The sequence below is a fragment of the Syngnathus leptorhynchus genome, chromosome 1 (assembly GCF_054491065.1).
Source record: "Syngnathus leptorhynchus isolate UIUO chromosome 1, UIUO_Slep, whole genome shotgun sequence".
NCBI classification, from domain to species: domain Eukaryota; kingdom Metazoa; phylum Chordata; class Actinopteri; order Syngnathiformes; family Syngnathidae; genus Syngnathus; species Syngnathus leptorhynchus.
The window spans coordinates 5,023,082-5,042,634 of NC_141195.1; the positions used below are offsets into that span (position 1 = coordinate 5,023,082).

The following is a 19,553-nucleotide window of genomic DNA, read 5'->3' on the forward strand; positions in this document are numbered from 1 at the left end:
CGTTGTCAAGGAGTTGTTTACGCAACTTCGTCGCGCATTGGCCGAAGATGACGCATCCGAAAGAAACATTCCGTGATTGGTTTCTGCAATTTCCAACTACAGCCAATGGCAGAGCGTGTACATATACAAACGGCAATCGGGAAGTCATCTGTGCTCTCCGGGCAAGAAAGAACACTTCAAGAGTTCTTTAAACGGACATTAGATTAAATAAAACATAATTGGGACGTCTCGCGTGAATATCACGCTGTTTTATCGTATTTGGTTGAAGGTATGTCATAGTGTTAAAATACAGTCTGTTGTACTCAAAGCTAATGACTGTCGATTTAATTGCCTGGAATGACAACCTAATGGCGTTTCTGTTTTTTTTGTTTTTGTTTTGTTTCTTACATTCTCGTTGTATCCTCATGGTGACTAATAACTCAAATACAATTACTTATATTAATCGATTGCTCAGATTATTTGTTTTGTTATGCTCTCCAGTCGTTCCCCAGCCCTCACACAACACAGTACTTAAGTAATGGACGCCTCTCCTCCTGTTCTTCGTATACAAAGGGAGGATGAATTCCGTGCTAACCTTCGGAGGTAAGTGGCCAAATATGAGTTAAGAAAGTTGAGCCCAATTGTCGATTTTGCGCTTATCAGAATGTCCGAGGTATTACGTGCATATGAATGATATAGTGATTGCAGTGGTCTGCTTAAAAAAAAAACGAACAAGAATGACAAATATTTTCAAGATCAGTTTTTTGCATAGAATACAATGAGGCCATATAAGCTTTTGCTGCGAAAAAAAAAAAAAACGTACGATGTTTGATATTAGTTCCTACCGTTAGTTTTAGGGACCATCCACAAGTTACATGCCCTTCTGCAATGGTCCCCAACAACCGGGCCACGAACTGATACTGGGCTGCAGGTCACCACAGACTGTGCCTCGGCGGGCCGCAATAATTAAAGGGAAAACTTGGAGCACTTTTTGTTTATTTATTAGGTGAGAATGAAAAATATTTTATTTTGAAAAGTGACCAAATTCTCTATTCGTTTGACTAACGCTGGACAATAGTTGTTTCGGTTGGGTGATGCCAGTTGTGTGTGTTGTATACGTGTTCTGATTGAGCAGTTATGTTTACATGAAATAATAAAATAATTGTACATATGAGCATCACATTGTAAAGAGATTGTCTCCCCTAATAGAACATGTACACATTGCTGTTGCTCCCTCTTCAGATGGCAGAGTCAAAATATGTATTGATGGCTGATGTAGAACATTGCTAATAAGTTCTCATTCCCTTTCCTTCTTTCGCTTTTTCATTTGAAGCATAACTTGATCTGTTTCACCTTACCGTCTTTCTACTCAGGTTGAAAAATGAGAACAACAAGATGTCACTAGAGCCACATAACTCAAGGACTGTACCCACGGCGAACCTTGCTAAGAAGGATTCAGAGAACCAAGATCCTGAGAGGAACACACTTGTGCAGCCAAAAGTGAGCAGACTTCCAGTGCTAATCAAGTCCCGCCAACCTCCTTCAGCTTTTCATGCTGCTCAGTGGGAGGAGAAAAGCTTGTCTGTGAGTGTGTTGTTTCTACCGTTTTGCCATTTCATGCTTTTCGTCTCTCATTTGTTAACACCATATTACTTGACTGCAGGGGAAAGCCAAGAAGAAAAAGTCATGCACCAGGCATAAGCCTTTTAATGTGTCTCGGCAAAAGAGTTTGAAAACAGACATTGCAACTTTAGAGCCAAAAAATGGTGCTCATGCCACCCATCTTAAAAACAATGTTTGTGTAAAAAGCCAGAAGACAAAAGAGAACTCCCTGAAGTGTCCATCTGTGTTAAAAAGCACAGTAGCAGCGAGAAAGGAGAAATGTACCTTTCCTGGAAAGGCCTCAGGGCGATCTGACATGTTGAAGTGTGATAATGCTGCAAATCAGAAGACTTCCTCCTCTTCTTCTGCCTGTTTGGATAACATGAGCCATCTCAGTCTCAAAGATCCAGTGAAGGATGAGAATGTGCAGAATAGCCTCTCAAGCCACCCACACGGTAAGTTCTTTCTGCAAATTTGCATGCGACTAGTGCAGATGTGTAATTGCTTTAAGACTTTTCTAAAGCAGCTCGACATTCATTTGTGTTGATACAGTAATTGACTTATAATGATAATCGGCACCCTGACTTGGTTGACATAACATTCCAAAATAGTAATGATTACAATTACACTGAATTGAAGACTGGTAAAGATGCTCATGGCAGGATAGGTCGAGAGGAAAAAAATCCAAACTGTTAGAGGGAACACACAGTGTTGTTATTGATGCCAATAGTGTATGTATGTATATCTACTCCTCAAAAATATAATACTCTGACACTAATACCAATTCACCAGCCTGACATATACCTTTGGGCAAGGCGGCACGTCAGCAGTGTGTAAAATTTTGGGGGGTGAACACGGATGACACTACAGATTGTGCTTTGCAAAATGAATGATGAATTTGGTGCTCTCGGGATGTGGGATGTCACTTTACTGACTCCAAAAAAGCCTGAGCTGGTAAGTGAGGTCAAGAGGTTCTCACTATATTGACTGCTCACCTCGACACACAGCTTGGGCTCTGGTACCAGTCCTCTTGATAGGATTTGGGCGGTCTTCCACTCTGGAGCAGCCCACAATAAAAAGCACCAAGCAGGTGTGGTAATACATGTTGCCCCCGAGTGCTTCTACATCGTGGTTCATACTAGGGCTGGGCGAAATGCCTGAAGTGTATCACAATATAAAAGAATTGTGTCATAGTTTTTTTAAAAGTCTTCTCCAAATAAAAGAACTAAGAAACTGTTTTTGTTTATTTGCGAGAGAACACCTTGTAGGTCACCTTAGGGGCTCGGTAAAAAGAATTTAAAGATAAAATGCAATAAAACATTACTGTCTACAGGAAGAATGCTCTGTCAAGTATCTAATAGTAAAACACATTTTGAAGGAATGTACGTCGTTGTTCTATACTTGGTTATGTAGTGTCATTCTAGTAATCCAGTACACATCAGTCAACAGGAGTAAAAAAAACAATGGAGCTACTGTAAAGAGAAAAAAAAACGTACTAAATGTGCCTATTCCAGCAATCTTTACCCCTTTATTGCCTTTATTTACACATCTGACCTTTCATCTTGATGCCATCAATATTGTTGTTTGTTTGTTTGTTTGTTTGTTTGTTTGTTTGTTTGATGTGCCTTTTCTGTGCTCCCCTTTGCATTAAACCAACAAACATGGATAATAATAAATTAATTATGAATTGTCACTATATTCACGCACTGTCATGGTTTTGCTGTTATGGCCAGTAATTTATAGAAAATGTTTTTCAGGCAAAGCTGAGGAATTCCAGCCCAATCATGCCGCTTTGCTCAGTATACTGCGAAATGAGGGTGTGTGTGTCTCCAGCCAGCCATTTGCAACTTCCAGCTCTCATGCCATGTTTGTGAGTTGATAAATGAATACTATTTTTATTATGATCATGATATTAATTGTTACTGTTTTTCTTATTGTTGTTATTATTGATATAATTGGCATGATTTACACTATTGATTGTCATGCATGATCTTTTCTTTAGCCGCAACGAGCGTCTGTTGTAAAGAGTCACCAAAAAGCTGCTACCAGCCAGAAGGAAGGGGTGAAGGCGACTGGCTCCGTTCGTGCCACACCTCAAAACGTACCAGGCAAAGGCACATTTCTGGACACAGTATGTACTTACAGTGGATATGACAAGTCTACAGATCCCTGTTCAAACGAGAACATTTTGTGATATAATTGATGGATGGATGGATGGATGGATGGATGGATGGATGGATATAATCATTCCAATTATGCAAAGTTGTTTACAACACTTTTTTTTACGGACTTTTAGTTGTCCAATAATGATTATTTTTGAAGCCACAAGTGTCCACTACAAAAAATCATCCAAATCCTGCTGCCAGCCACCAGGAGGTGAAGACTGCAGGCCCTGTGCGAGCCACACCTAAAAATCCATCTACAAGAGGCACTATTGATACAGTGTGTACACACACATTTGTAATGCTGTTCATTCTATGCATTTTTAAATTATTTTTCTTTTTCTGCACAGCCACAGAGAGTTCCCATCAAAAAGAATCTGGCAGCAGCAGGTAAAATGTAATATAATTCCGTTATTAACACACACCATTGCCAATGTGTTACCACCTTTCAATTTAGAATTAAAGACAAAGTCAATGCCATAATTTTCTGTGCAGCCCAACTAGTCAAAACAGTGTTCTGATGAATGTTTTGTTTATGGAATATGAATCAAACTGTCAAAATTGACCTGTTTTATCCATCTCGGGGGGGACATCAAAGTTGCCAGGTCACAAACAATTAACTTCAGAAAACTTGTGAGCCATGATCGGTTGTCACGGGAGACCTGTCAACTGTGTTGTTATAATCTGTCGACAGCAAGTGGTAAAACGGCCACCCCGAGATGAATAAAAACGGGTACATTTTGCTGCTTAACTCATATTCCTCCAACGTAATATGAATCACAATGCTGTGTTTATATTAGTGGGTTCACATCCAACATATTGAAAAGAAAACTTTGGGGTTGACTTCTCCTTTATGAATGTAAAAAAGCCAGTTTGCTTGTGACAGCACATAGTATACCTGATCTCTTTTGAATATACTGCACCCTTATACTTTCAAAGTTGACCTGATGACCTATTTATATTTTTAATTTTCTATTTCTAATTAAAAAAAAAAAAAAAGCTTTTTCAGAGAAAGCTGTGGAATTTAAACCGGATTCCACCTCACTACAAAGTATCCTGTGTAATGAGGGCGTGTGTATCTCCAGCCTATCAATTGGAACGCCACGCTCCCAATCTTATTCCATGTTTGTGAGTTGGACGACTCTGGATGAGTCTTTATACTGTTTCCTAGCATAATATAAGATTTGTAAAGATAAAACAGTGAGTTTGCAATCTCTCGTTGTTGCTGTTTATTATGAATTTCTTTTATCATATGAAATAGTTTGAAGTGATCTGCTACACTTGAATGTCTTTCTGTGACCCTGTAATCATTTCTTCTTCGTGCAGCCACAAAGAGTGTCAATTTTCAAGAGTCATCAAAAATCTGCTGTCAGACAAAACAAGGTGTTTCAGGATGCAGGCCCTGTGCGTGCCACACCTCAAAATCTGCTTGGCAGAAGCACTTTTAGCAACACAGTATGTACACGTCTATTTTCATTGCAGTATATTGTTTGTATTTTTCGTATCTGATTTTATTCTCCAATGCAGTCACAGAGAGTTCCAATTAAGAAGAATCTGGCCGCAGCAGGTAAGAAACAATATAAAGTTATTCAAATCAAGCAAAAGTGAGAGAGCAATTGTGATGATGAATAACAATACTTAACAGTTAGAGGTGATGCTTTGATGCTTTCACACTGCTGTGACACAATTGTTTTTGTTTTTTTTTCTTCAGTTTCAACTCACAAAGAGGCCAAGAATACATGGACATCGCAGAGAGTTTCCCCTCCCAGTCTTGCCATGGTGTGTATTCTGTCACTTTAACATGTTAATAAGAAAATTTAAATAAAATGAAAATGTAAACGTTGTCAACCATCCAGTTTTCCATGCCATTTATTCTCTTAAGGGTCACAAGTGAACTGGAGTTTATCCCTCCCTAGGCAGTCACAGAGCAGTGACAGTAATCATTCACTCTTAAATTCACACAAGCGTGAACCCCGAACCCATGCTGCCTGCACACAAGCTTGGCGAATGTACTCTCTGTATTCTGTCCCATTTTTTAAATGGCAGACTGAGTCCTCTGCGGACTCACAGGACCCTTCTGGTCAACCCCCGTTGAATAAAGTGCTTTTTGCTTTTTTTCCCTCACACCGCCTGTTGTCAGGCTCTGACACAGTAGCTGCTGTTGCCATCAACGCACAACAGTGCTTGTGACCAAATGCTGAAGATGACTCTACAAACTGAATGTTTAAGAATAAATGGACAGACAACTTTTCTATTCTTCTAGGAGCAGGTTAAAATTGTGTTTTGTGCTTTGTGAAACCGTGGCTTTCGAGGAAGCAGGATAGAACTCGGAAGATAACCAAGCTAAAAACACAGTGCAGCAGTCACTTCTGTTAGTTCTGTACCGTTAAGCCAGGAACGAACAAAAGAACGTTTGCCTGAACAGTGTAGAGTTTGGCACGACATAAATGTAATGTTTTGGTTGTAAAAAATGTGTCAATCAAGTCACTTTTTTTGTAAACATGAACTTTGCTACCTGCTTCGATTTTAGTCGCCTGGAAATCCCAACTCATTGCTGTACCAGCGATTGGGTCTGAGTAGTTTTGTGAAGCACATTTCCCGACCGCAAGTAAAGTCATTTTGTATTTATAAAAAAAAAAAAAAAAAAAAAAAACAACAACATATGGATCATGAGGGGGAAACATTTTTATTTGTTTATTTTTTTGTACAGAGGTAAAAAAAATATTTTTGTAAAGATAAAATCAAAATTTTTACAAAATAACGTTAGAAGGGAAACAAGTATTCTCTCGACAATTTGGTGCTCGAAAAGAATTCAACTTACTACCATAGTATTTTGAACTATATTGTCAGTGTTTTGCTTAAAACTTCACACAAATGCATTTGTTTTTTGCCAAAGTTTAATTGCAAATAATCTTTCTAAATGTTAAATCTAATAATAATTGTGTCTTGTGTCGGCAGGAAGTTGCCCAGGTGTTATTTTTCAACCAGGAGGATGGACACAGCCCTGACAAAGGGAAGAAAGAGAAACTCCCAGTTCTTCAAGTCTCACCTGTAAAAAGCGAGGTCCGAGCTAAGACCACCAAGCAAGTTTTCATTGATGAATTGAATCTTTTCTATTTCTTGTACGTAGATGAAAACCCACTGTGAGGACAAAATAAAGAATGCTGGCGGGGGCAATGAAGAAGTGCAGACGCCTGTAGAAGGACAGCTGTTCAACCCAAGCCTTCAAAGAGAATCTGTCATTTGTTATTCCGCGAGCAAGAAACACAGCAACCGGGAGAACTTGGCCCGTCAAGAGCTACGCGGCCAGGATCCGTCAGAAACCGGACAAGTGCGTCATCCTGTTTGTCGCAGTAACCTTGCCAGTCAATTTATGCACAAAGGTAACACAAAGGCAACCTATCATCATTTGCTTATTAAATCTGTGATTCACTTCTGAACCTGGACTTGTGTTCTTCAGACCAGAAAGCTGGTGTTACCAACACTGCACTTGCGATCCTGCCCAAGCATTTCGCTCACATGGAGGAGCTACGTTTGGACAAGGAGGTTGCTTTCTATATCTCCCATTCTATTTCAGACAGTCCCAGGTTCTTCCCCTCTGAACCTCGCACGAGCAACCCAGTGGCAACCCTGCTGCACCTTCAAGAGTCCAGTGTGAGTACAAACCTTTGCAAATGAACACTAACCTACAGTGGTACCTTGCAGCTGGACCACAATATAGTATTTGGTCAAACATTTTTTTTTCAAATTTGGTTGTCTCCAAAAGGCTTATAGAACCCTATTTGGGCATACTTGATGATTCTGATACTAATTGAGGGTGGAATGAGATCAACCTCGAATGTAAAATATATGATTTAATATAAATGATATAACGAAACGCTACCTCTTCATCAAAAGTAAAATAATAAAACAGAACTTTTCATCGTGTTTTGTCAAACATTACAAACGGATTGAGTCATTGAAGGTCAAAAATCATAGTTCCTTTTTCTAGTTCCAGCGTCAAGGTTCTACTGTACACATTGCCCGTGGGGATTATCTCACAAGTTGACATTCTTTTCTTTTCCAGACATTTGTTCCACTAAGCTTGGATGCTGTTTCTCCATGCTCCACTTTGAGATAGATAATTATGTAATTGTGTCTTTTTGATGAACCACTAATACAGATCCCCATATTGTTGCCTCAATATAATATTGAAAAGTTGGGCACTGAAGGACATTCCATTTGTTTACAATTACAATTTTACCTGTATTTGTTTCAATGTTTTATTGTTGTTTTATTGTGCGTGTCTCACTTGGAGGAATAAATACTTGATTGTAATAGTTTGTTGCTTGACTTTTTGTCTGTTTTGGAGTTTTTGTCACCTAAGAGTCATTAGCCATTCTGTCAGCCCATTTCTGTTTTTTTGTGAAGAAAGAAAAGTTGACTGAATGAGTTTGGTCCAGAAGAACCCTATCAAAACACTTGAGGTGCAATCAAACAATCCCTTTCAAAATATTGTCGCTGTTAACTGTGCAAGATAATACTTGAGCCCTATTTAAGTGTTTTCCATCGTGTTGGTAAAAGGAACTGTTGTCAAATACTTGTGTATCAATGAGGATCATGTGCTTTGTGTTGCCATGTCCAGGACAGGTGCTTAGATGTATATTTAGTTGAGTGCAGGGGGGGTCGATACTGTCAGAGGGAGTGGGCTCAGGACACCAGCGGACTATAAAGCCTTTGCACTTCCAGGAGTAGAGCAACCTCTCCTGCTCTCTCATTCTTTTTTCATTGCAGCCCTCGCTGCTTAGTCTTCAAACATGTCAAAGAACCTCCAGCCAATCACTGACCCTACCAAGATGGGGCTGGGACGCTCCATTGCCGTGCTGACATCTGGAGGGGATGCTCAAGGTAAGATGCTGCCGTTTCTTTATGGTTGGTGTGGCTTGGATAATTACAGGGTATGATGTATGTACTTTTTAATTCATATCAAGTGTGATGTTCTGATAAATAGTCAGTTGTGCGCATCATCTAGATCAGGGGTGTCAAACTCATTTTTGTCTCGGGCTGCATCGTCTCCTTCAGAGGGTTATTATAACGCATTATACATTATATTATAATATATACAGTATTGGCTACACAACAAACTGATCAATAACTACTTTTCAAATCAAATCTTTGAAGGCCAGCCACATAAAATGATGTGGAGCTCCATATCTGGACCACAGGCCTTAAATTGGCCTTGTTAATTGAGATATGACAGATTAGAATCCCAACAACAGCAATCAGATGATGCCAATTTTATCTTGACGCTTCCTCTGCTCACCTCCAAGTAGCTCATGTTTTTTTTTTCATGATGCTAATTCCAGCCTCTCGAGCATTCCTTCATTTTGCATCTTTGGGGCTAATTTTAGTGGCAGTGACCTCCCGGCATGGTGGGGGAAATGCTCCCTCCTCCCCTTGAGGTCCTCTATCTACAGCAGCTGTCCAGTGAAACGACCTGCAGCCTGCCAACACAAACGCACACACTGGCATTTTGCGTTCGAGGTTATCCACGTGCAAAAGATAGGGAGTGACATTAACACGCCTTTTTCCTCTAAGCCTATTTTGGCCAGCTCTGTCGTCAGTGTAATAATGAAAGGTTAGATTTATCTGTTAAAGATTCAAGTTCATTGGTTTGTATACAGAATCGACTCCGCTCTACTCATAATCGATGTTCTTCTATTGGCCAAAGCAGCTAAACAGTCACTAGAAATCAGCAAAATGCAACTGTGTGACACTTAAATCACCCTGAAAAATTCAATTTCCAATTTGATGCTGAAAACTTAGTTTCAGCAACTGAAAGCATCAATTTAAACAGTCTTAACTCAATACACTGCGGAATTTGTGCTAGTTGTAGCAAATTGCTCGTGTCCGTCAGGCATACGTATTTCTTAAACCCCCTGATAATAGGTGCATGGTGCCATCATGCCACTTAAAAAAAAAAAAGACATTGAATTCATCCATGTTAGCAAATTAAAGACCCATCTCAAACATCCCTTTCTTAGCCAATATTTTCAAGGAAGTTCTTTTTGATCAACTTCATTTCATGAACTCAAATAGATTTTTTTGATGAATTTTTCCAACCTCATCACAATACACAACCAACTCTCACTAAAATGCTGATATATGTCTGTATATTTAGAGTTGAACACTCGGGAAATATTACTTTTACTTGTATTAGATCTCAGTGTGACGTTTGATCAAATAAATCATAATTTACGATATTGATGAACAGGTTGGAAATTTAGGGGACTAAAAGAACAGTTTTGTGAATCTGATTGAATGGCCATGACGTATGAGGGCTCTCAAGGGCCAGTTCTTGGCAGCCTGGCAAACCAGTTCAACTCTGTACCAGCGATTGGTCTGGTGGGAAGTCGGATTGATGAACATTTCTGAAGCAAGGCGAACCTAAGCAAATCGACAGAAGGAACAAATCAGCGAAGAACCGTCGGCTGCTGCAATTTCCATGACTCTGACTTTGATGCTGAGTTCAACCACCTTGTGCCACTTTGCGACGTTACGCACGAAGGATCCGTCACAGCAATGAAAGGATTTTGATTTGTCAGTTTATTTTGTGCCGAGCTGGGCTGCGATGAATGGCCCTCCCCACCAGAGCCAATTGCTGGCACAGCATTGTGTCTGGCTTGTCAAGCTGAAATCATGGACCCCTTTTCTTCTGCCTGAATTTTAGATTGTCAAAATTATCCCATTAGTTGCCAACTCATCGCTTATCAAATGCATTGACTATTTTGGCTCGAGATAGTCATTGTTCTCAGATTTGTCTTCCTTCATGAAAGTAGACTGATGATCTTTTTTGCTTAATTAACATAGGTCATTTGCAAACATCTGCTTTTACTTGAGAAAAAAACTACCAAACCAGTTACTGAATCCGTTTCTAAAAGGTTGGTGAATCACTCTCATGTAAAATCAATTATTTACTTTTTTTTCTTGTTAAATTGATTAATTATGTACTTGTTTTTCATCACTAAACAATACCAAATAAACGACGATAAGTTAATTAATTAATTAAGTTAATAAAATAAGAGAATTTGTTTTGTAATACATTTGAATGCAAAATAGAATTGTATTCAATTAATTGATGATATTATCGATTCTTAAAATACTAGTACTAATAGTGACAGTTCAACCTAAGACACACTTTATGGATAGATGGACGGACAGATGGTTTTCTCCTCTATGCATCTTCTCTGAAGAGTAGCAGCACAGGAGTCTCAAAAAAACTTTCAAATGACCTGAAAACAAAGATTGTTCACCTTTGTGGTTTAGGGGAAGGCTATAGAAAGCATTCTCAGAGCTTTCAGCTTTCAGTCTCCACTGTGAGAAACATTGTGAGGAAATGGAAGACCACAGGCACAGTTCAAGTCAAGACTCAAAGTGGCAGACCAAGAAAAATCTCAAATAAACTGAAATAAAGGATCTTGAGAACAGTCAGAGTCAACCCACAGACCGGCACCAAGGACTCAACAACATTGTCTTGCTACTGATGGAGTCACTATTTGATGTACTTTACACAAGGAGATGCTGTATGGCAGAGTGATGTTAAAATTGAGGGATGCATGGATTCCTATCAAAATCTGCAGATTCTGGAGACCAAACTAGTCTTAAAATCAAATCTCCACTTGTGTGTGTCAGGTATGAATGCTGCAGTGAGAGCCACAGTCAGAGTAGGTCTCTACACAGGAGCCAAAGTCTACTTTGTTCATGAGGTGAGAAACAATTAAAGCACCATTGTATTTTAATATGACTTGATGTACTTGCCCATGCCGTTTTTTTTTTTTTACAGTACTTGCCAAATATATGTCGACTGCAATTAAAAAAATTCTGGTTCTGGTCTTTGTGTGCATCAGGGCTACCAGGGCCTGGTGGATGGAGGAGAAAATATTCGCCCTGCCACATGGGAGAGTGTTTCAATGATGCTTCAGCTGGTGACTTGACGACACACATGTTCATCCATTGCGTGCAAAAGTAGTAGCTTATCTCTTCTGCAAGCAAATGTTTGATATGTTCTTGGTTGGCACAAGGGAACCTACGGATATGCTGTTAAGATACAAGAGTGCTCAACAATTTTTGGTCACAGGGAGGAACAGTCATCGGCAGTGCACGCTGCAAAGACTTCAGAGCCAGGGAGGGCCGCATGAAAGCGGCCTGCAACCTGGTGAAGCTCGGAATTACCAACCTCTGCGTCATCGGAGGTGACGGCAGCCTGACAGGCGCCAATGAGTTCAGGACAGAGTGGAGCGGACTGCTGGCTGACCTGCTCCGAGCTGGTAAGGAGACATTGCATTTACTCCAGAAATAAGTTTTTCATCGGGTACACTCTTTATTAGCCTCCCTGTTTCTTTGAGTTATGGAAGTAAACAGATGACTTAATGTCTGTATAATATTATATACAATGCCATTTACCCCTTTTGTTTTTGTGTTTTTATCACACGTTTCCAAACAAACACATTTTGATTTCATAAAGAGGAAAAAGTTATTAACAAGTTTTTCATAGCACTACATGTCAGGGAAATTATACACAATATGCATTTCTGCTCACTATTGATTAAATATCTGCAGCTAAGATTACAGATGAAGAAGCCAAAAAGTCCTCCCACCTAAACATTGTGGGCATGGTGGGCTCCATCGATAATGACTTCTGTGGTACCGACATGACCATTGGCACAGACTCCGCACTGCACCGCATCATCGAGGTGGTCGATGCCATCACCACAACAGCTCAAAGGTTGGATATTTTTCTATTTCTGCCAATTGTACTATACTGATGACACATAGTACACACCCAAACCCAGTATGAAAAGGAGTGCATGTACTGTACTGGAGTCAAAATGGAAACTAATGTTCAATGCGTGTATTCACAGCCACCAGAGGACTTTCATCCTGGAAGTAATGGGAAGACACTGTGGGTCAGTAGATGACAAGTTTGTTGATTTATATATATATATATATATATATATATATATATATATATATATATATATATATATATATATATATATATATATATATATATATACTCTCTCTATATATATACTCACTATATATTTATATAACTTTATATAACTTATATAAAGTTATATAAATATAACTTTATATATATATATATATATATATATATATATATATATATATATATATATATATATATATATATATATATATATATATATATATATGGACACCGAGACAGATATAGGTGGGGGTATCTACAAAGGGGCTTCAATGGGATAAAACAAACCTTAAGCCAATAAAAATAAATTAGAACATATTGAGTTTAAATAAATGTACTAAGTATGGGTGTTTGGCAAGTCGTTTTAAATAATAATAATAATGATCATAAATCTATGAAAAAAATCCAAGCAAAAAAAAAAAGTGCAATTAAAAAAAAGAAAGGGAAAATTAGTTTCTTTGTTTTTATAGTTTTCAGGAAAAGAATATTACATTTGTGTGTTTGTCTGCCCTTGGCCAAAAGGTACCTGGCACTGGTGTCGGCTTTGGCTTGTGGCGCGGACTGGGTTTTCATTCCAGAGATGCCACCAGATGACGGCTGGGAGGAGCACTTGTGTAGGAGGCTGGCAAATGTATGACTGTGCCTGCTTGTACTCCCCAATCCGCCGCTTGATGTACAATGATAATAAAAATGTATGCTTTCAGCAACGGGCCAGAGGTTCCCGTCTGAATGTGATCATTGTCGCCGAGGGTGCGATGTCCAGAGACGGCAAACCCATTTCATCGGATCATATTAAGAAGGCAAGGTCCACATGGTGGCTGTATACTGTATTACACTGTATTTCAATTGTATATTTTCAATCAGTGTCAAAGGCAACATCTAAAAAAACATACAGCACTGATAAAAAATAAAGCAAGCCATCATTTTACAAAGTTTGATATGAAGCAGTTCCCATTAAAATGGTAATTGTATCATTACAGGAGGACACAACATTTAGTACCAGGAAATAAAAAAGTGCAGCAATTTTATTGAATAAAACCACCACATTATTGTACGATGACACATAAATTGAGGGCATAATTTAGGATTTAATAAATTCATCACGCGCAACAGCATCTTAACTTAGGAATCCTCTTCAACTTCACTTTGTCTTTCTCATCTATTGATAATTTCTGCCTATTAATAATGTATTTAGCTTAAATCCTACAGTACCGTATTTGTAGAATAATTTTGAAAGCAGTGTATTACTGTGCAGTAATAACATGAATGGATTTATGATTTTTGGTTCTCCAGTTGGTAACTGACAGACTTGGCTTTGACACACGAACCACAGTCCTTGGACACGTACAGAGGGGAGGGACACCCTCTGCTTTTGACAGAATCTTGGTCAGTACATCAATCAAACATCCTTACATTTTATACAAACAATTTTATTTGGGAGTGGGAGATATTGATGACAAGCAAAACCACAAATGGATGGAAACTCACCTGACTGTATGGGTGTACATGTTTCTTCCCTTCAGGGCAGCAGAATGGGCGTCGAGGCAGTGATGGCTCTCCTGGAAGCCACACCAGACACCCCAGCCTGCGTGGTCAGCTTGTCTGGCAACCAGGCGGTTAGGCTGCCACTCATGGAGTGTGTTCAAGTGGTAGGTCTGTCCGTCTCTTGTTGGGACTAAAGCAGTGCTTCTCAATTATTTTCTGTGATTTGTATTTTAATCACGCTGCACTAAGATGTCCCTTGTTTGTTATTTCTGCCATCCAGACTAAAGAAGTGACTGCTGCCATGGCTGAAGGCAGATTTGAGGATGCTATCAAGCTCAGAGGAAAGTAAGATGGTTACGTTATACTACAAATCAAAGTATTTCATATCGTTGCTGTTATTATTAAGTCATGCGCCACTGGGTGTCGGCAGAGACACCTACGAAGAAACAAAATCAGCTCAGGTAATTTTATTTCGACTCTCAACCTGCAGGAGCTTTGAGAACAACTGGAACACATACAAGCTGCTGGCCCACATTAACCCCCCAGATGTTGAAGTAAGGACCATCTGTCTCACCAACACCAGTGTTGTCATTGTGGGATATTGGAATGCATGCTCAAAATATTTCTAAAATGTAATGTTACTTTTTCACCGAGAACAGTCATCTCATGAGAATAATGTCATTTCATCAAGGAGAACTATTGTCGTCACCACCACATTCAATGCATTTTTAAACTTGGCTGCATTTCTCCAAGTTAACTATCACCACGCCTTGTGTCAGAGCAACATCAACGTGGCCGTTGTAAATATCGGCGCCCCCTGTGCTGGTATGAATGCTGCCGTGCGTGCAGCCGTCAGGATGGGCATCATCCAGGGTCACAACATGCTGGCCGTCCATGACGGCTTTGACGGCCTCGCACATGGACAGGTACCTACTGTCACTTGATAACATAAACAGTTCCTTCGATCTCCAGATAGAGCTTTATTTGCGTGATGACTTATAGTCCGAAAATTACGGTAGATACAATAAGAAAATACAAAATGGTATAAAGAATTGTAGCTATCTTTGACAACACATAAATAAATAAATAAATAAATAAATAAATAAATAAATAAATAAATACACTTGTTGCACTCATTTCCAACATTAGTACTGGGTATCCCTGGGTATTTGAGACACACACACACACACACACACACACACACACAAACACACGCACATGCACACAATTTGAGTTCAAAAATGTGTTGCAACAATTCATGTCCCCTCTCCTGCTACAGATTGAGCCTATCAACTGGACTTCAGTGAGTGGCTGGACTGGCTTGGGGGGCTCAAAGTTGGGCACTAAAAGGTAAACATGTACAAGGGCCTCAAAGCGAAACGTTTTTAAACAGTTGTTGCCATAGGAAATCATGATAAGTCTTACAAGTCACGTTTTAACATTATTAGGTGTACAAAAACTGAGTGAATGTTTCCTATCTCACATTAACTACATTTTCCTGTTTAATGTCATCACATTTTAATCTCTGTGGTTGGTATCCCAAACAGTAAAACAAACTTGGGTGAGTTAATTCTTTAGAATCACATTTATGGAGCTGAAATCTCACTGTGTTTGCTGTTTCTTGTGTGGTGTCGATTTGAACTCCAAGACAGGTTTAACCTTGACATTGTTTTGCTGTTTTTCTGTTCACCCCCCTCAAAGAATGCTTCCAGGTAAGCTGATGGAGGAAATCAGCCAGAACATTGCAAAGTTTAACATCCACGCCTTGGTGATCATTGGAGGATTTGAGGTAGGATCAGACAGCCCGAACATGAATTTTCCTCCCTTTCAATCACAGGGCACATACCCACACTTTTGGACTATGTCGTTTTCAATTAACCGAACATGCATATTTTTAGGCTGCGAGTTAAAGCCAAGATTCAAACCCGGAACACAGACTAACCACTAATTCCACTGGACTGCCCAAGATACATCCATCAATTATCTGTACCACTTGCCCCCACGGGGGTCACGGGCATGCTGGAGCCTATCCCAGCAGTCTTTGGTCAGTAGGCGGGGGACACCCTGAACTGGTTGCCAGCCAATCACAGAGCACACAGAGACTTACAGCCATCCGCCCTCTCACTCACACCTATGGACAATTTGGAGCGCTCAGTCTGTCTATGTCTATAGGATGTCGGAGGAAACCGAGTTTTAGAACCACTGTTCAATCCAACGATGATGATGCTGAGTGATGTCACATTTAGTGAGAGAGGTTAAGTTTCATCAAAGGGACCTTAATGAATTCTTAAAAGATTTTTGTTGTTGTTAAAGTCACCCTTCTGGAATCAACATAAGAAATGAAATAATGATGTGTGCACATGGATGATAGGCTGATTGACCCTTCCAAATTGTTCGTATGTGTGAATGTCTGTGTGAATGGTTATTTTTGACCTATCATTGGCAGGCGACCAGGTCTGGGTGTACCCCGCCTACTGCCCAGTTCCAGCTTGACCATGACCCTCGTGAGAACATGGGGTTCAGAAGATGAATGAAACAGACTAATTTTTTTTGTTTAGAAGTTAAGAAGAAAAAGACTCAAATGATCTCCTTGTATGTGTCCTCGCAGGCCTACATGGGAGGTCTGGAGATGGTTCATGCCCGAGAGAAGTACGAGGAGTTGTGCATCCCCATGATTGTGATCCCTGCCACCGTCTCCAACAACGTCCCCGGCTCAGATTTCAGCATTGGTGCTGATACCGCTCTAAACACAATCACCTCTGTCAGTGCCTGGATTAGCAACACATGCACGCAACTTTTAGGTTCCTCATCCACATGGTGCTCTGTTGCTGCTTGTAGACTTGCGACAGAATCAAGCAGTCAGCAGCGGGGACCAAACGACGTGTGTTCCTCGTTGAGACGATGGGAGGCTACTGCGGCTACTTAGCCACCATGGCTGGGCTGGCTGCCGGCGCAGACGCCGCCTACATATTTGAGGAGAAATTCAACATTAAAGATCTGGAGGTGAACATGTGATGATGGAGAAAACCTTGATTGATTGGATAGAGGATAACTTGAGTGGGTTGCACTTTTTGTCTTTAAGGGGAATGTTGAGCATCTTTTGGAGAAGATGAAGACGACTGTAAAAAGAGGCTTGGTTCTCAGGTAGAATGAGGCAGTTATGAACTGGAGGACAACACAACACATTACTGACTACAAACTCCAGACCTTATTCATGACTTGATTATGGTCAACACTAAATGTAGATAACTTTATTGACAATAACAATCTTATGTCCCTTGTTGGCCACCCTTTCCCCTCTTCGCCATGACTTTTTGGAGACATTTTCTGCAAATAGGGAAGCCATCATCTTCTATGCCGTTGTCCTCCATCTTTCTCCAGCTGTAAAGATCCCACACAGCCAATTTAGTTCTTCTGGCAGAGGTGAAAGGTTGTGTTGGCTCTTCTAAGCCACTTCTAGCAGCCATGCTTTCTGCTGTTACTAAGTGCAATTGACTTACCGCGGTGTGTAGTAAAGGGAACCAGGAATGCTGGAGAGCAATGCACTAGATGAGAAGGTAGCTCCGTCAAAAGCAAATTCTCATGGTTATCATTCCGTGGCTTTTTTGTACAATGGTATTTTCTAATATCTTGGCCTACTTGCTTACTACCCCGAGCAAATTTCTTGACCTCCACTTGCCACCCAATGTGGTAACCCATCTATCAATACAAAATTTTAAATTTTATTCTAAATGTTGCTTATATATTCTCCATTGTGGGAATAAAAAGTATGTTTAGAATGTACTCCCACTCCGAACCCTACTTCTTGAATGAAGAAATGCAAGTTTGTTTTCCTTAATGTGAGCAGAGCAGGGCGTGGGTGTATGATGATGGTTTTGGGGGCTCACCCTAAAAAAATAGGTGTCACGGCCCGTTCTTTGCTACAGCTTTAACCCATCATTTTTGCAATTGCTGTTCTTCCTCCTGCAGGAATGAAAACTCAAATGCCAATTACACCACAGATTTCATTTTCAACTTGTACTCTGAGGAGGGTAAAGGTGTCTTTGACTGTCGCAAGAATGTACTCGGACACATGCAACAGGTGGCTTTGCCGTGTCCAAATGTATCCACTCACTTTTATGCTTCTGCATCTCACAAGCTCTCTGTTCACTGCAGGGTGGCACTCCTACACCTTTTGACAGGAACTTTGGGACAAAGATGGGGGCTAAGTCTGTGTTATGGCTAACTGAGAAACTCAAAGAATGCTACAGGCATGGTGAGGTCACTTGATATATCTATTTTCAAAGATATAAACAGTGGTACCTTATAGTGGAAACGTACAAAATATGATTTGATCGTGTCAAGGAGATGGAAGTCAGTATCAAAAGATTAACTGTACTTGCCTGTTCCGCCTTTTCATGAGTCGCATCATACCTTTCTGGGCATTCCAATTTGGTAGTACTATGTTCTACTGTTTGGCTTCCCGCAGGTCGCATCTTTGCCAATACACCCAACTCTGCTTGTGTGCTGGGCATGAGGAAGAGGGCACTCACCTTCCAGCCTCTGGCTGAACTTAAGGGAGACACAGACTTTGAGTATGATGCCCACACTCCCGACACACTGCACGTGGTTGAGTATTTGGGACTAATTGCTACTCCTCTCCATCCCTAATCCCTTTTTGACGAAGGCATCGCATTCCAAAGACGCAGTGGTGGCTGAAGATACGACCCATCATGAAGATCCTGGCCAAGTACGACATCAAGCTGGACACGTCTGAACATGCCGATATGGAGCATGTGATCAAAAAGAGAAGCCCCGTTTGCAAATAAGGGTCAAAGATGGATGACGTAAACACACAACTGTCATCTATACTGTATTCATAAAAAGATTCAAAAGCACGTCATACATATATTAAACTCTTTGAAACATGTTGTTTTCTCTGTAAGGATTTTCTCGCTCGTCTCTCCATCTTTTCTGTATGTACAGTCACACACACACACACACACACACACACACACACACACACACACACACACACACACACACACACACACACACACACACACACACACACACACACACATACACTTCAGAGTGAATTTCTGAATGCCCTCTGTGAGTGGTGAATTTGTAGAGGCAGAAAATACTCCCATTCATTTTCAAAATGCAGCCTGTTATAAACCAATCATCACATCATGCTTGAACTGTTCCTGATTGTACTCTGCCTGACTCAATGGTTGCACCGTGTCCACAGCTGAAACGCCAATGGTTGGCTCTGAATAACCAAACGGCACGTTTGAATACCGCTCTGAATATTTAAATGGTCGATGTGAGATATGTATATATGAAAACATTAG

The 19,553-nt window shown here is 40.2% G+C and overlaps 2 protein-coding genes across 5 annotated transcripts; both read left to right on the top strand.

Moving 5' to 3' along the window:
• Window positions 1-50: 50 nt before the first annotated feature.
• On the top strand, window positions 51-8,047 carry troap (trophinin associated protein). Of its 4 annotated transcripts, none has more exons than XM_085926475.1 (16): window positions 51-268; window positions 481-582; window positions 1,353-1,563; window positions 1,643-2,036; window positions 3,339-3,451; window positions 3,584-3,712; window positions 3,904-4,023; window positions 4,094-4,133; window positions 4,744-4,871; window positions 5,070-5,198; window positions 5,271-5,310; window positions 5,455-5,522; window positions 6,702-6,794; window positions 6,874-7,126; window positions 7,204-7,397; window positions 7,810-8,047. In XM_085926475.1, the coding sequence occupies exons 2-16, from the start codon at window positions 518-520 to the stop codon at window positions 7,861-7,863; spliced, it is 2,031 nt and encodes a 676-aa protein (XP_085782601.1). In that variant the 5' UTR covers window positions 51-268; window positions 481-517; the 3' UTR covers window positions 7,864-8,047. The 4 variants fall into 4 exon arrangements, with proteins under 4 accessions (XP_085782601.1, XP_085782593.1, XP_085782575.1 ...); XM_085926467.1 differs by having other exon boundaries at window positions 52-268; window positions 6,702-6,806; XM_085926449.1 differs by lacking the exons at window positions 51-268; window positions 481-582 and adding an exon at window positions 823-985 and having other exon boundaries at window positions 6,702-6,806.
• Window positions 8,048-8,501: 454 nt separating this feature from the next.
• pfkma (phosphofructokinase, muscle a) lies at window positions 8,502-19,092 on the top strand. The gene is made up of 22 exons (XM_085926435.1): window positions 8,502-8,630; window positions 11,415-11,488; window positions 11,630-11,707; window positions 11,860-12,049; window positions 12,342-12,507; window positions 12,644-12,688; window positions 13,255-13,363; window positions 13,437-13,532; window positions 14,026-14,118; window positions 14,256-14,381; window positions 14,498-14,562; window positions 14,708-14,771; window positions 14,997-15,143; window positions 15,497-15,567; window positions 15,919-16,006; window positions 16,826-16,978; window positions 17,056-17,220; window positions 17,300-17,361; window positions 18,187-18,298; window positions 18,373-18,472; window positions 18,686-18,791; window positions 18,884-19,092. The coding sequence occupies exons 1-22, from the start codon at window positions 8,540-8,542 to the stop codon at window positions 19,023-19,025; spliced, it is 2,343 nt and encodes a 780-aa protein (XP_085782561.1). The 5' UTR covers window positions 8,502-8,539; the 3' UTR covers window positions 19,026-19,092.
• Window positions 19,093-19,553: the final 461 nt, after the last annotated feature.